This window comes from Rattus norvegicus, chromosome 8 (assembly GCF_036323735.1).
Source record: "Rattus norvegicus strain BN/NHsdMcwi chromosome 8, GRCr8, whole genome shotgun sequence".
Lineage (NCBI taxonomy): Eukaryota > Metazoa > Chordata > Mammalia > Rodentia > Muridae > Rattus > Rattus norvegicus.
In genome coordinates, this window is record NC_086026.1 from 129,976,833 (window position 1) to 129,992,899 (window position 16,067).

At 49.5% G+C, this 16,067-nt stretch overlaps 1 protein-coding gene across 21 annotated transcripts in view; it reads left to right on the plus strand.

Moving 5' to 3' along the window:
• Window positions 1-16,067, plus strand: part of Trak1 (trafficking kinesin protein 1) — a 154,904-nt gene that overhangs the window by 114,866 nt on the left and 23,971 nt on the right. For all 21 annotated transcript variants that reach the window (XR_010053987.1, XR_010053988.1, XM_039081651.2 and 18 more), the window contains 6 exons: window positions 1,358-1,434; window positions 8,213-8,329; window positions 10,454-10,554; window positions 11,734-11,842; window positions 13,746-13,824; window positions 14,578-14,708. Coding sequence is in view for 19 of the 21 variants with exons in the window: in XM_039081645.2 (XP_038937573.1) it covers window positions 1,358-1,434; window positions 8,213-8,329; window positions 10,454-10,554; window positions 11,734-11,842; window positions 13,746-13,824; window positions 14,578-14,708 (614 nt within the window). In the remaining 2 variants the exon portion in view is untranslated. The remainder of the gene's footprint in view (window positions 1-1,357; window positions 1,435-8,212; window positions 8,330-10,453; window positions 10,555-11,733; window positions 11,843-13,745; window positions 13,825-14,577; window positions 14,709-16,067) is intronic.

Genomic DNA, 16,067 nt, shown 5'->3' on the forward strand with positions numbered 1-16,067 from the left:
ACAAAACAAAATGAAACCTCTAGAGCAATGGTTCTCACCAGTGGGTTGTGACCCCCTTGGTCTTGACCGACAGTTTCATAAAGGTCACCTAAGACAATCAGAAAGCACAGCTATTTCCATTACAATTCATAACAGTAGCAGCACCACAGTTACGAAGTGGCCGATAATTTTATGGTGGGGGGGTCCAACACAGCACGAAAAGTGTATCAGAGGGTTGCATGCACCATTAGGAAGGTTGGGAACCACTGTCCTGAAGGCAGTAACAGACTAAAGCCTTCCTCTGTCAGTAGTAGGGAATGAGAAGGTGCAGACCTAACGTGGTTGATAAACAGCCTCTCATAATGCAATGAACTGTATATGTAAGGGTATTGTGTTCAGTGTGCATGTGAGGGTGCGTGTGTATGTGTGTATGTGTGTGTGCATGTTTATGCAAGTATGCATGTGTGTGCAGATGTATACATGTGTGCATATGTGTGCATTTGTGGGAGCACATGTATGTGTGTGAGTGCATTTGTGCATACGTGTGCATGTGTGTGCATGTCTATACATCTGTGTGTGTGTGTGTGTGTCTGTGTGTGTGTGTCTGTGTGTGTGTGTGTGTGTCTGTGTGTGTGTGTGTGTGCAGCAGCCATGGTGGTAATGATTGTGGGGTGGATTTTTTCCTTTTTTTTCTTGGATTTTTTTTATTTACATTTCAAATGTTATTCCCTTCCCCGTTTCCTGTCCATAAGCCCCCTATCCCATCTCCCCTCCCCCTTCTTTTATGAGGGTGTTCTTCCTCCCCAACCATCACCCCTTCCTGCCCTGACATTCCCCTACACTGGGGAGTCCAGCCTTGACAGGACCAAGGGCTTCTTCTTCCATTGATGCCAAGCAAGGCCATCCTCTGCTACATATGCAGCTGGAGCCATGGGTCTGTCCATGTGTACTCTTCGGGTAGTGGTTTAGTCCCTGGGAGGTCTGGTTGGTTGGTTGTTGTTCTTATGGGGTTGCAAGCTCTATGGAGTGGATTTTCAAAGGATAGCTCCCTAATGCTGCTGAAACAAAAACTGTGCATCTTTAGAATCTAGGCCAGTTGGGAAGAAGGGCTGTGTGTCCCTGTGAACTTGTGGGTTTTAGACGATTGTTTAATAATTATACAGTCAGCTGCTTTCTGAAAGCTCCTACTGTGCCCATGTCTCTTGTGGTCAATGGGTAACTCACAGTTCAGCATCACTGGAGGCAGAGCCTGGTGACGGTGAGGACAGTGCAGGTCCAATCCCTGATGTCACGGTCTGAGGAGTCAGCTGAGTTAGACGCTCGCCCACATCCCGCTCTCTGCAGTTAGCGATCTCACTGCCTTTTCCATCTCTTACAGTTCTATGTGCCGAAAGAGTTGGCCAGATGACTAAGACATACAATGACATTGATGCTGTCACAAGGCTTCTTGAGGAGGTGAGTGTCTGGGGGAGGTGAGGGCCGATAAAACCGGGGGGGGGGTATTGGTGGGCACCCAGTCTGTTTCAGGAAGGAACCTCACATTGGGCCCTTGTAGTATACAAGTTAACGGTTTCATTTTGCTACTTACTTATTTTGAGACAGAGTTACAATTTGATGGTTTCGTTTTTTGCTACTTAGTGATTTAGAGACAGGATCTCACTCTATAGCCCTTGCCTGGCCTGGAACTTGCTGTGTAGGCCAGGCTGACCAGAATTCATAGAGGTCTGCCAGCCTCAGCCTCCCAAGGGCTGGGATTAAAGATATTCACCACCACCCCTGGTAGCTCTATCCCTAGGCCTTTGCTGCTGTTGACTTTGTGCACATCTGTTAGATTCGTTGTTACTGTTCGAAAACAACAGTCTTGTGAAGACTGCCCTCAGATTTGCTGTGGAGCTGACATCGGCCTCATATTCCCCGTGCTATGACCTCTGCCTCCCAAGTGTAGGGATTACAGAAACATACCGTCATGCTCAGCTGATATTTGAGATTGGGGTTGTCCAACTTGTGACATTGCAGTATGACATTGCCGTTTACAGGTTGGCACACATTCATATCTATCCTGGGATGTATACAGTTGGCAGGCTGCAGGATAGATACACCTATGTGTGTATACAGTTGGCAGGATGTATATAGTCGGCAGGTTGCAGGCTTAGATAACCTGTGGGATGTATACAGACGGCAGGATGTATAGGATGTATACAGTCGGCAGGCTGCAGGCCAGATACACCTCTTTGTTTTTGATATTCTGAATTGATGGCACCACACAGGGCCCCATAAGTACTTGTCAGGACAGCCAGTCTGCTTGAAAAGAATATGTTCTTGCTTGTGAAACTTTGTTGCATCCAGCTGATGGAGCCGAGGCAGCCTCAACATAGAAATAAATACAGAGCAACAAGAGTGCCTTGGCTGATGTGGGGAGGAAAGTCAGTCAGATCGCGCCCTCGAGAGACTGGCGTTTTCAGCTGGCTTCCGTGTTCTGGTTTCATTTGGGAGTAAGGGACTATGACGTCCCCCGAGGACACATGGGGGTGCCCGGTGTACCTTCAGGTCAGGATGATCAGGCCCTGGAAGAAGTATTGGTAACTTTTAATTTTTTATCCCTGTAAGCACACCTGACAGAAGTAGCTTGTGGGGTTGGGGAGAGGGTACTGTGTTGGGCTGACTGGAGATTTCCGCACATTATATTAGGGAAGGAGTGGCAGGGAGGCTTCCCCTGTGGAAGGGAGAGCATGAGTTGGTGGTCGTTCATGGGGTTGCAGGGAAAATAGAAGGTGACTGGAACCCAGTGCCAGATTATGACCTTCAAAAGCGGCCCCTGGTGATCTACTGCCTGCTTTAAAAGCTTTAAAGGAGGAACATCATGTCTCCTTAGAGCAGTTTCTCCCCTCGCCCCTTTGTAGTTAGTGCTTTCCTGTTTTATTTTTGATAGGCAATCATGCCTGCACCTCCGTGTTTTATAAATAGCAGCTGTCCCCTTTGTCCTTGGCCCTGATAAGATATCACAGGGAAGTCCCTGCCTTTCTCTGGAACCACAGGGCTCATACTCTGACTGCTACAGCCAGTCGTGTGACAGTCACTTCATACTGTTCCTGCTTGGGCTCTGTGTCTCTGTTTAGGAATGCTGGCTTACATACCAGCTGCATACTGAGTGCTGCAGAACTTTCCCAGAACAGCGTGTGTGTGTGTGTGTGTGTGGGGTATATGTGTGGTGTGTGTGTTTGTGTGTGTGTGTGTGTGATGTATGGTATATGTGGTGTGTGTGTGTGTGGTGTGTGTGTGTGTGTGTGGTATATGTGGTGTATGTGGTGTGTGTGTGTGTGTGTGTGTGTGTGTGTGTGGTATGTGTGGTGTGTGGTGTGTGGCATATGTGGGGTGTGTGTGTGTGTGGTGTGTGTGGTGTGTGGCATATGTGGGGTGTGTGTGTGTGTGGTGTGTGGTGTGTGGTGTGTGGCATATGTGGGGTGTGTGTGTGTGTGTGGTGTGGTATATGTGGTGTGTGTGTGGGGGGGTATGGTGTGTGGGTATGTGGTGTGTGTGCTGTGTGTGTGTGTGTGTGGGTGTGTGTGGTGTGTGGGGTATATGTGGTATGTGGTGTGTGTGCTGTGTGTGTGTGGGGGGATGTGTGTGGTGTGTGGGGTTTATGTGGTATGTGTGCGTGTGCGTGTGTGTGGTGTGGGGTGTGTGTGTGTGTGTGTGTGTTGCGTCTTTCCTGGGAAGGAGATCCTCAGGCTTGTCCTGACAGACTGCATAGGGAATCACCTAGAGTTCGCTGCTCTGCCCCAGTTACGGCGTGCTTTCTGCTGGCCCATAGTTACACATTTTATCCGAAAATTGGTGAATGGGATGAGTCATTGCTGAGTGTGGGAAGTAGGCTCACGGAGAGTGCCAGCCAGCCCAGTGTGTGTTGGTGACAAGGGCCAACATCAGGTTGTAGGCTTTCAAGCCACCTTGATTCATTCCTCAGAGAATAAAGAACTAGACTTTGACTGGCTTGTTCCAGGGCCCGAGTTAGTTATTTATAGTCTGTGGTTGCCACTAAGGTTAAAGCCAAACTCATTTCCTGGCTGGGTTTTCTTGATTTAGAACTAAATGTTTGATTTATGTTGACTGGCAACAAGAAATGGGAGGTGACTCCTCACTCACCCCCTACACACACACACACACACACACACACACACACACACACACACACACACACACACACACACACACCTCACCTCATATCTGTGATTCACAAAAGAAACCTAAGGATCTTGTTGCCTTGATAAACCTGGACAGAACCAGGTGTGGCAGTACCGGAGACTGAGACAAGAGGAATTCAAAGTGAGCTTTGGCTGGACACCTAGGCCCTCTCTCAAAACAACAACATCAGACACCTAAAAGCCAACACCAAGCTTGACAGGAGACTGGACGTAGTACAAGAGCTTCAGGTTTTCTGTTACCCAGAAGCAGTTCTCCCTCCCTCCCTGCTTTTCATCCTGCAGTCGTGCCCTGGGTAATTACTATAAAGATTAGATTTCCAGCGTAGGCTTGTGATAGCTGCTCCCAGCTGGGCGGAGAGCAAGAGGCCAGAGGCCCTGCAGCAGTGAGGTGTTGTCAGTGGGGTGAAGGGCTTCCTGTCCTTCTGTGTTTGTTCCTGTTCTGTTCTCTGTCTTCTTGTTCCTCCTGGGTGCCAGCTCTCCTGCCCTTTGGGAAGCCTCATGCTTTATGCCCTCCAGCTGGATCTTGCTTCATAGTGCTCCTTGCCTCACTGACTGTAGTCCTCCTTGCCTCACTGACTGCAGTGCTCCTAGCCTCACTGCCTGAGGGGCTCCTTGCCATATTGACTGCAGTGTTCCTTGCCTTTCTGACTGTAGTGTTCCTTGCCTTTCTGACTGTAGTGCTCCTTGCCTCATTGCCTACAGTGCTCCCGGGCTCACTGACTGAGGGGCTCCTTGTCTTGAGGATTCACATCTGTGCTCGTTGGAAATCAGCAGCTTTGGTGGGGTGAAATCAACAGGGAACGTGGTCAGGAAGTGAGTGATGAATGATAGGCACCTGCTGACCATTCCGTCTAGGCTGGTGTTTGTCCTAGCAGGGAATTTAAAAAGCGTGAGTTAGACGGAGGGAGGTCACACTTGTGCAGAGAAGTGGACACCGCTTGCTGGTACAGTTTTAGCCGCAGGTGAAAGGACTGAAACCATTTTGACTTACGCTAATCTTGAGTTTGCCTCTGGGTACTCACATCCGGGGCAGCCCCAGCCACACCATTCCTCCTGTCCCTCCCCTCAGGCAAGGCACTGAGGATGACAAAGGGCCAAGGTGAGGAACCGCCTTGTCTCCCTGTGGCCTTTGAGGATCAATTCAGGGCTGAGCATCTCTGAATGCCGGGACTGTCAGTGTGTCCCTTGGTCACGTGAAGTGCCCTTTCCGCATGTGCTGATCCTTTGTGTGATTAGGGCTGATGGGAAAGCATGTAAGGTAGGGGTATGTAGGGGTATTTATAACTCATGTCTATAAACATACAGCCAAAGCTTGAACACAAAAGAACTCTCGTGCTCTATTGGGGGCATCGTGATATTTTCATTTTTTAAAGGATGTATTTATTTATTATATATGAGTACACTGTTGCGGTCTTCAGACACACCAGAAGAGGGTGTCGGATCCCCATTACAGATGGTTGTGAGCCACCATATGGTTGCTGGGAATTGAACTCAGGACATCTGGAAGAGCAGTCAGTGCTCTAACCTCTGAGCCATCTCTCCAGCCCCAATATTTTCATTTTTTGAGCTGTTGTTTTTTTTTTTTCACCTAAAACCGAGTAAGGAATGGGTTCCAGGGGTCTGTTCTTGGTGTGAGGTGTACTCAGGTTGCATCAGAGTCACCAACAAGCAGGTGCACTAAGCCCCTCTCCTCTAGCTGGTAGCTGGCGTGTGATGGTCTCCAAACCCAGAGTTAAAAGTTACAAATAAACCAGCCAGTGTGTGAGGAGCAGTTTTGATTTTTTTCTCTTATTTTTTTTAAAAGGCTTATTTTTATGTGTATGAGTGTTTTGCCTGTGTACATCTGTGTACTGTGTGCCTGGTGCCCACTGAGGCCAGGAGAGGGCATCAGATCCTCTGGGAAATTGCAGAAGGTCGTGAGCAGCCTTGTGGGTGTGGGACCAGAACCTTCGTCCTCTGGAAGAGCAGTCCGTGCTCTTACATAGCAGTCTGCTACATGACCGAGCCCATGGTCAGAAAAGGCGGCCATCTGAAGCCCCAAACTGTTCATTACAAGGCTGAGTGTCCCAGACCAGTGAGATGGGGTGTTTGCGAAGGGGGCAAGTCCCAGGCTGTGTGAGGAGAGGTTGGGGATTTTTAAGCGACTGTTTTGCACAGAGCAGCATGCTGTCCACACTTCCCTCCTCTCCATGCTGGCTCCCCTTTCTGCGGAGGGGAAGGGAATGCTGCGTGAAAACTCACCTGCTTTCCCGTGTCTCCTGAGCTTTTTATGACCTCATTTCTACCATGCAGGCTACCAACTGCACTTACTTTAGTGATTTCTCAGCCCTGTGGCTTGCACCAAACTATAGTGCTCCTGATTCCGGGGAGAATGAACAATTAGGCCATGAGACTAGTTAGTACCTAGTATGGAATCAGAGCTTCCAACTGTTGCTGCTCTACCAGGTCCCTGCTTTTCTTTCTTAGACAAGAGATAGGACAGCTGGTGTACACTCTGAAGGGGTGTGGTCTCCTGAAATGCCCTCCACCTTACTAGCCTCCCATCTAATGCAAGCAGGTGGATCTTGTGGGGCTGGATTTGGAGTCGGAACCTGACCCCTACCTGGGACATCTTTCTCCCCACAGAGGCAGCCGTCTTTGTGTGGCCCGCTCTGTCTGCCTGTAGTCATGACTGAACTGTCATAACACCCTGTCCCTATGTGTACCAAGCCTCTAAAGTAGGAGTAGCCGATATGGGTTCTCTGCCCTTAAAAAGTTCTTTCTTTTAAATAAATAAAATTGGGGTTGGGGATTTAGCTCAGTGGTAGAGCGCTTGCCTAGCAAACGCAAGGCCCTGGGTTCGGTCCCCAGCTCCAAAAAAATAGAAAAAAGAAGAAAAAAAATAAATAAAATTAAATAAAATCTGAAAGGAGCAAAACATATACAGTCCTACCTGAGTCATTTTAAACATTGTTGCTTCCTTGGTTACAATGAGGAACTCAACATGCTCTAGTTCATTCCAGCCTGATGTGAGCCAAAGATGCCCACCTTCCTATGCCAGCTCTCTGCTTTATTCAGGAGCATATTCACCCACGCACCCATGCACCCATGTATTGATTCATCTATCATCTACCTATTCACCTACATATTCATCTGTCTATCCATCCTCCCATCATCCGCCCATCCATCCATCCACCTATCCACCCATCCATCTACCCATCTATCCATCCATCCATCCATCCACCCACCCATCCACCTGTCCGCATGTCCATTCATCCATCCATCCATCCATCCACTCACCCACCCACCCATCCATCCATCCATTCACCCACCCACCCACTCACCCACCCATCCATCCATCCATCCATTCACCCACCCACCCGTCCACTCATCCATCCATCCATCCATCCATCCATCCATCCATCCATCTATCCACCCACCCACCCACCCACCCACCCACCCATTCACCCATTCATTCACCTACCCATCCATTCATCCATCCACCTATCTATCCACCCACCTACCTATTCATTCATTCATTAACTCATCTATTGTCTACCCATCCACCTACCTATTCATCCATCCATCCATTTATCCATCAGTCCATCCATCCATCCACCCATCCATCAGTCCATCCATCCACCCATCTGTCAGTCCATCCATCCATTCACCCATCAGTCCATCCATCCATCCATTCATCCATCAGTCCATCCATCCATCCATCCATCAGTCCATCCATCCACCCATCTGTCAGTCCATCCATCCATCCGTCCATCCGCTTATCCATCTGAGTCCCATGCTGGCTCTTAAGGAGGGAGAAGTGTTACCAATGACTTAAATAACTGAAGCTTCCCCCTCCATGTACCTGGCTCTCATCAACTTCACCTGCGTGGCTCCTGCACATGTGTTGCTCTCTATCAGACGGCTAGTACCTGGATGGTGAACTGTTAATTCTCCTACCTTTTCTGGGAATGCCCATCTGACACTGAGCCCTGTTGGCTCCTCCAGGATGCACAGGGTTAAGTCTGAATTCCCCCTCTTGCCTTTCATAGAAAGAGCGGGATTTGGAGCTGGCTGCGAGGATCGGCCAGTCATTGTTGAAGAAGAACAAGACCCTAACTGAGAGGAACGAACTGCTGGAAGAGCAGGTGGAGCACATCCGGGAAGAGGTGAGGACCACTGGCCTGGGAGCGGTGGGGGGGTGTGGGTAGGAACCACGTGTACAGGTGTGGCAAGACTTGTACTCAGAGAGCCCACACTTGACTTGTAGACCCTCTGTGCCGGGCCCTTGCAACAAGCAGGTGCAGGAGCAGCTGCCCTTCTCCTTACACAGGTACCACTGTGTAAGCGCAGGAGTGATGCATCGCTGGCCTGCAGTCTTCATTGTATAAACTTGTCATTTTACGGTACTCATCTTAACTCACGGCTGTCAGGGGAGAGGACAGGTTTGGACTATTTCATCATCTCCGAGGGCAGCGGAGAGTTGGGAGGAAGGATGCTGGCTCCCTGGAAGTGTTGTTTAAACTTCATGGAGACATTTCAGAGTCAGCTGGGGTGGACAGAACAGGGGTTTGGAGGTCAGAGCCCAGTGGTCCATGGTGGCTTCTCTCCCCTCATCCTGTTTTCCTAGCAGTAAGTTTTAGCTCTGAGGACTCTTCCTTCTCACCTCTTCTTGCTCTCTGCTCATCATTAACTTTAATGGGAAAGGATGTCCTTGTCTAAGACCCTAAGATGTAGTCAGTCTTACTTTTTCTCCCTCATTAAAACTATTTCTGATTTGGGCTTAATGGTTTTTTTATTAAGATTTATTTATTTTTTATTTATTTACTTATTTATTTTATATAAGTACACCATAGCTGTCTTCAGGCATACCAGAAGAGGGCATCGGATCCTATTACAGATGGTTGTGAGCCACCATGTGGTTGCTGGGATTTGAACTCAGGACCTCTAGAAGAGCAGTCAGTGCCCTTAACCACTGAGCCATCTCTCCTGGGCTTAATGTTTTAAATCCACTCGTAAGAAAGAGTGTCATCCCCAGCTTGCTTTCAGAAATGGTAAGCTGGATTCCTATAGTGTTTCAGGTATAGATAGAGATGTCCTTGCCTTCCCTGGTCCAGGGAAATGGCCTCAGTTAGGTAAGAAAGCCCTTAGAGTTTCAAAGCAGAGGGAGACACCAACTCGGTGTCAGCGAGTGGTCGCCCACTGGCTTCCTTCCATGGTCGTCTGGTGTGAGACTTCCTCGGTGCGTGTGGAAAGCATTCTACTCCACGAGAGTGGAGATGACCTGCTTCCCAGGAGAAGCTTTGAACTGGGAAGCTCTGAGGTCATGGCTTCCCCTTGGAGAATCATCAAATGACCCCCTAGGAAGGGAGAACCTTGATGCAGCATATAAAACCAGTGGACTCGCCAAGGACAGCAGAGTCCACACCCTGCGTGCTGAGGCAAAGTTGGAACAAACCCCCAGCCACATCAGAAAACAGACTTCAGGTCTCCTTCCCAGCCCTGGTCCACACTTATCAGCGCTGAGGGCTGGAAGGGCAGGTGAGAAGTTTTACGATAGCCACTGCCTTATCTGAATAGAGCCTTGAGCCCAAATCGGCCACTTTGCACAGCCACCTCATCAGTCAGCAGCGTGGTTTTCCTCCAGGCTTGTCTTTCCTCCTGTACTCTGAGGGACTGACCAGCTTGTCGAGGGACACTGAGGTGTGTTGGTCACATGGAGAGCTGCGTGGTGTTCTAAGAAGGGAACCATCGGGGGGGGGGGGGGCTGGGGATTTAGCTCAGTGGTAGAGCGCTTACCTAGGAAGCGCAAGGCCCTGGGTTCGGTCCCCAGCTCAGAAAAAAAGAACCAAAAAAAAAAAAAAAAAAAAAAAAAAAGAAGAAGAAGGGAACCATCGGAACCTGCACAGCCAGAGTTCTGCTCTGAGACGGCAGTGGGTTCTGACAAAGCGAGTGGCCTCTCATTTCATTTAGTATAATGGCCCACTGTTCTGGCCTCTTGCCCAGCTGGTCATCTGGCTGCTTCCAAAGTTAACAGGCAGTCTCACCCCCTGATCATTCTAGAGCCTTCTGCTCCTGTCTGCTCTTCTGACTAAACGTGAGGACATAGACCATTTTCCAACTCAGAACTGGATTGACTGAGCTTCTCTTAAATGTTGTCAAACTCAAGGCCTTGAAACTTTGAGTAGCAAATCAGTCCTCACTTGGGATGCTGTCCCTCACCAGTGTTTGAGCACAGAAAGGACATTGCCACCCTCGAGGAAGTATCAACGTGCCCCTTGCTGTCCACACAGGTGTCTCAGCTCCGCCATGAGCTGTCCATGAAGGATGAGCTGCTTCAGTTCTACACCAGTGCCGCGGAGGAGAGTGAGCCTGAGTCTGTCTGCTCAACCCCGTAAGTCACCAGGGAGCTGAGGGCAGGCGGGCTGTTGTGGATGTCCTTGGAGGCCTCTGGGCATGGTCGCTAGTGCCTTGGGTTAGTCTGTCCCAGAACAGCCATCTCAAGGCCTCAGATGAAGTCACCTCACTGCTTCAATGGGGGCTTCCAAGGAGGAGGGGCATTTCCCTCTTACAAGGTGTCATTGCTGGCTTGTCAGAGTGTCCCTTTACCCTGGCACATCCATGGGAATGAGGCACACTCAATGGTGGATGAAAACATAGATCCTGGAGCCTCAGGTCCTTGGGACAGAATTCTGTCTGGATGCTTCTCTGATAGTCAAGAGACAGTCACTTTTGGGAGCTCAGTGGTCTACTGTGGGACACGGCTCTGTTGTGACCTCACCCCCACGGTGACTTCCTCACTGTAGAATGGAGCTCTTAAGAACATGCAGGTCGGGGTTGGGGATTTAGCTCAGTGATAGAGCGCTTGCCTAGCAAGTGCAAGGCCCTGGGTTCGGTCCCTAGCTCCTAAAAAAAAAAAAAAAAAAAAAAAAGAACACGTAGGTCACAGGGTCATGAGCACCGAGTTCACACGTGCAGCATATATATATATATAGAACACTTCATTTTTAATTTCTCTGTTTGTATGCACTGGGGGAGGGGCCCAGGCCACGGCATGGCTTGCTTATGGAGGTTGGAGGACAGCTTTCAGGAGTAAGTTTTCTCCTCCCACCCTATTGGTCCTGGGCTGGTTGTCGGGTGTGGCCCTCCTAAGCCACCTCAGCAGCCCACAAAGCATTTCTTGTGAATAGGTGTGCATCTCGAGTTAAATGAATTCTTTAAAAAAAAAAAAAAGATTTATTTATTATATATAAGTACACTGCAGCTGTCTTCAGACACACCAGAAGAGGGCATCGGATCCCACTACAGATAATTGTGAGCCACCATGTGGTTTCTGGGATTTGAACTCAGGACCTCCTGGAAGAGCAGTCAGTGCTCTTAACCACTGAGCCATCTCCCCAGTCCATTAAATGAACTCTTGGACATCCTGGAATTGCATTGGCTAAATGAACCTGACCCTCTGACCCCCTGTTCTGAGCTAAGGTGGCCACTATACCTTTGGGGTAGCCCTTCCAGGTTTCTGCTCAGATGAGAAGGAAACGACCTCTCTGATTTTGAGCTCGCTTTCTCCTAGGCTGAAGAGGAACGAGTCATCCTCCTCCGTCCAGAATTACTTCCACCTGGACTCTCTTCAGAAGAAGCTGAAGGACCTCGAAGAGGAGAACGTCGTACTTCGATCTGAGGTGATGTGTGTACCCTGCTCTTGCCCCTGGGGTGGGGGTGTCCGTCTGGCAACAACAGCTGTGGAGACAGCGCCATCTGCTTAGCGCCCATCTGAAGACATCCTGTCTGAGCTTGCACTCTCCAGCCAGGGTTCTCGGCTGCAGGCTCGGCCGAGTGTGGGCATTGCTTCTGGAGTGGCTATCACAGTGGGTGGAGACTGAGGTGGGCACATGAGCTGGAGTGATTGCTGGGGAGTAAGAGTTGCTCCACGGAGACAGGTCTTACAAGGTGAACTTGGAAAGGCTGAGCCGAGGCAGCCTGGGAACCCGGAAGGGATTGTACCAGCCACCTTCCCCACATTGTTACAATTGTTACCTTACTGTTATTAGCTTCACTGCTGTTAGTCTTCACAGCCGGGCTTACTTTGGGTCTTATTTGCTATGAGAGTCAGGTGCCAGGCTGTTGAGTGTTCGAAGATGTCAGAGTTAATAAATGACAAAGGCCAGATCCGCAGCCTCTGGCTCTAAACCCAAGCTTTTTTCTCCTCGCCCGCCACCGCTCTCTAAAAACTCTGATTCGAGTAGATTTAGTGCCCTTTGTCTTAATTACCATTGAGCTTGTTTGTAGGCAAAGGGATGGCCTTTGTCTGTCAGGTTTGGGCCGTGAGCCTACCTTAGCTGGCTCTAGACTCCCAGGGAACCCTCCAGGAGGGCAGGCCATCTGTCACTTTGAACTCGCCACGCACTGGAAAGAGCCTCCTGTCTGGACCTTACAAGGCATAAGGAACTCTTCCCACAACCTATCTTTACGGACCCCACACTAGCCAGCGTTTTAGGGTGACTGACAAGGTCACCCAGGCTTGGTCTTGCAGACCCGAGGCTGAAGAAGGCTGAGCCTGTGCCTCCTAGCTGCAGGTGACTGCCCTGGTCCCAGGAACCCAGCCCTTCTGTCCCAGGATAGAGCAAAAGGGCCCTGATCCCCGTGTGGATTCTTGATGGCCCATGTGAGCCCTCAGAATTTTCATCTCTGCCTGTGATCAGGGCCCACACCCTCAGAGCCAGCTGCCTTTGACTACTTAACTGAGCATTTACATGCCCTCTAGACCATTCTCTTCCTTTCAGCCAGAGCAAGTTGTCTAAAGTCCTGGGAATAGCTATGTGTGCCTTCTCTCTTTTTCAATTTTGTTTTGAGACCAGGTCTTACTATGTAGCTCTGGCTGTTCTGAAGCTCTGTTGACCAGGCTGGCCTTGAACTCACAGATATCTGCCTGTCTCTGCCTCCTAAATGCTGGGATTAAAGGTGTGCAGCATCATTTCCAGACTATTTGGTGTTTGTTTGTTTGTAGCCAAGCTCTCTGTATCCCAGGCTGACTTGTAGCTTACTGTGTAGCCCAGGCTAGCCCCAAACTCATGGCAAATTTTCCGCCTTAGTCTTCCAAGTGATAGGGTTATAGGGATGAGCCCGCAAACCCCCTGATTTAGGCTGAGTCAGACGAGTTAATGGGACTTCAGAACCCGTGTCTGCCTTCTATTCCTGTGTGGCTGACCGTAGAGTACATAGCTATGGTCAAAGCAGTGTCTTAGGCACGATGAGGGCCACAGAGGTGTCGTATCTGTGAGAGCTGGATGCACACAATAAGTAGCATGTGTGGCCTTACAGTGATAGAACTTGTGCGCGAATCTCTGTGTGGCGCCCCCTGGTGGTGCCCAGCCTTCAGGTCTCTGCTTTAGGGCCTTGCCCATGGCCTGGGCGGGTGGGGGGTGGGTGCAGATGAGGTGTGTCTCCTGGGTGGTGTGTGATGGTTGCAGACACAGAGCATACCAGAGCCTGAGATTGCCCAGCTCTATGCCTCGACCCTGGTCCACCTATCAGTCCTGACTGTGTGGACGCTGTTCCCTGACTGAGAGTCATCTGCATCCACAGGCTTGTCAGCTGAAGACGGAGACCATCACCTATGAGGAGAAGGAGCAGCAGCTGGTGAACGACTGTGTGAAGGAGCTGAGTATGTCCTCCCCAACCCCCACGCCAGCTCTCTTCCCCTAAGGCGCTCCCACCACCTTCCCACAAGCTCAGGGCATTTTTCGAAAACAGAGGACCCCTGCCAGCCTGTATGGCGGCCTTTGTCCATTTGTGAGTCGAGAGCCATGCTCTCAAGTGAGGTGGATATTTAATTTTAATGCAGACTCTGTATTGGAATATTGTAATCGCTTGATGCTCAAGGTCGGCCCAGATCAATGATCTGATTTATAAAAAGGAAGGCCAGACTCTGAGCTTTGCCATTCAAATCAGCGACCTTCCCCATGCCCTCTGTTACGAGTTTCCAAGTAAGATAAGAGAAAGGGCGTTTGGAGAAGTGAAACGCAGCCCACATTCATGTCTAGTAAAATGGGCTGTGGCTCCAAATGCTTTGAAAAGCCATGTGCAGAGTTCCTGTGATGATCTGTTCGCGGCAGAACACTGGGGTTCAGCCAAGTGCAGTCATACTTGGGGTGTCACTTCCAGCTCCCTTCTTGGAACCTGCCTGACCTGTCCTTGAGACAGCCTTGGTCAGTAGAGTCAGCCCTCATGGGAGAGACAGCCCATGAGAAGGCAGGGTTCCTTCTCTTTCCAGCCCCTCAGGAACCACATCACCGCTTGGAAAGATGTCCACTCCCTCCATGCCCCCATCTCCACTCCTCCCCATAAAGACGGCGCTCCCTCTCTGGCCTGTGTGGGTTTCCGACTCAGCTACCCGCCTGTCATTACTTCGTCATAGGGGATGCTAACGTCCAGATTGCGAGCATCTCTGAGGAGCTGGCCAAGAAGACGGAAGATGCCGCCCGCCAGCAGGAGGAGATCACGCACCTGCTGTCGCAAATCGTGGACTTGCAGAAGAAGGCGAAATCCGTAAGGCTTCTTTCTGTGTCCCTGGATGACATGGCAGTGGCCGTGAGGGACGGGACAGGTGGTTAGTGGGAGGCTGGTTCCCTACCTGAGCCATGCATGTCCTCTGGAGGAGGCTCTGTGAGCTCGGGAACTAACTCCACTGCCCCAGGTCGGCAGAGACTTCATTTAGGATCTTGTTGCTCCTGAGGATAATCTTTAGTTAGTGACGTTCATAGAGAAGTGCTGTAGATATGGAGACCAGGGACTTGTCTGACAAATCATGGGGTCCACCATTTGTACTCTGCCGCTCAGATCTGGGCCGTGGTAGAGTGGTGCGTCTCATTAGTGTTCCTTGGGCTTTGACAGGAAGCAAAGAGGAGATGTCTCTGGGAAAGAAGGAAAGACAGACAGAAAGGGGAGGGGAGGGAGGACAGACTCCCAGAAAGCACTCACACTCTGGAGGTGAGGTTTGGGCTATGGAGAATTATTAAGTGCAGAGAGAAAGTGATTTGACAGGGGCTGGTGAGATGTTCAATGGGTAAGGGCACTTGCTGCCCAGCCGAGTTCATGCAACTCTCATAAGGTGTCCTAGGACTTCCACACACACTGTAGGCACACACACTCACATACACACTCACACATGCTTATACACACTCACACACATACACGCTCTCTCACACGTGCTCACACACACTCATACACATCCATACATATGCTCACACACACACACTCATACACATTCTCTCACACATGCTCACACACACTCATACACACATATACATACACACACTCACATATTCACACATACCCATACTCACACATACACATTCATATATACACACAGCACATACTCATACACATTCTCTCACACATGCTCACACACACTCATACACACATATACATACACACACTCACATATTCACACATACCCATACTCACACATACACATTCATATATACACACAGCACATACTCATACACATTCTCTCACACATGCTCACACACACTCATACACACATATACATACACACACTCACATATTCACACATACCCATACTCACACATACACATTCATATATACACACAGCACATACTCATATACACTCATACACATTATCTCACACACATGCTGTCATATACACACACATACACACACATACTCATACATACACTCACATACACGCACTCACACACTCATACACGTATACACATTCTCTCACATACATGCTCACACATACACATATACATACACACACATTTACACACATTCATACACATTTATACACATGTATACATCCACACACATACATATTTACTCACATACATGCACACACACATTTACACACACATTTACACGCACACATTTACACACATTTACACA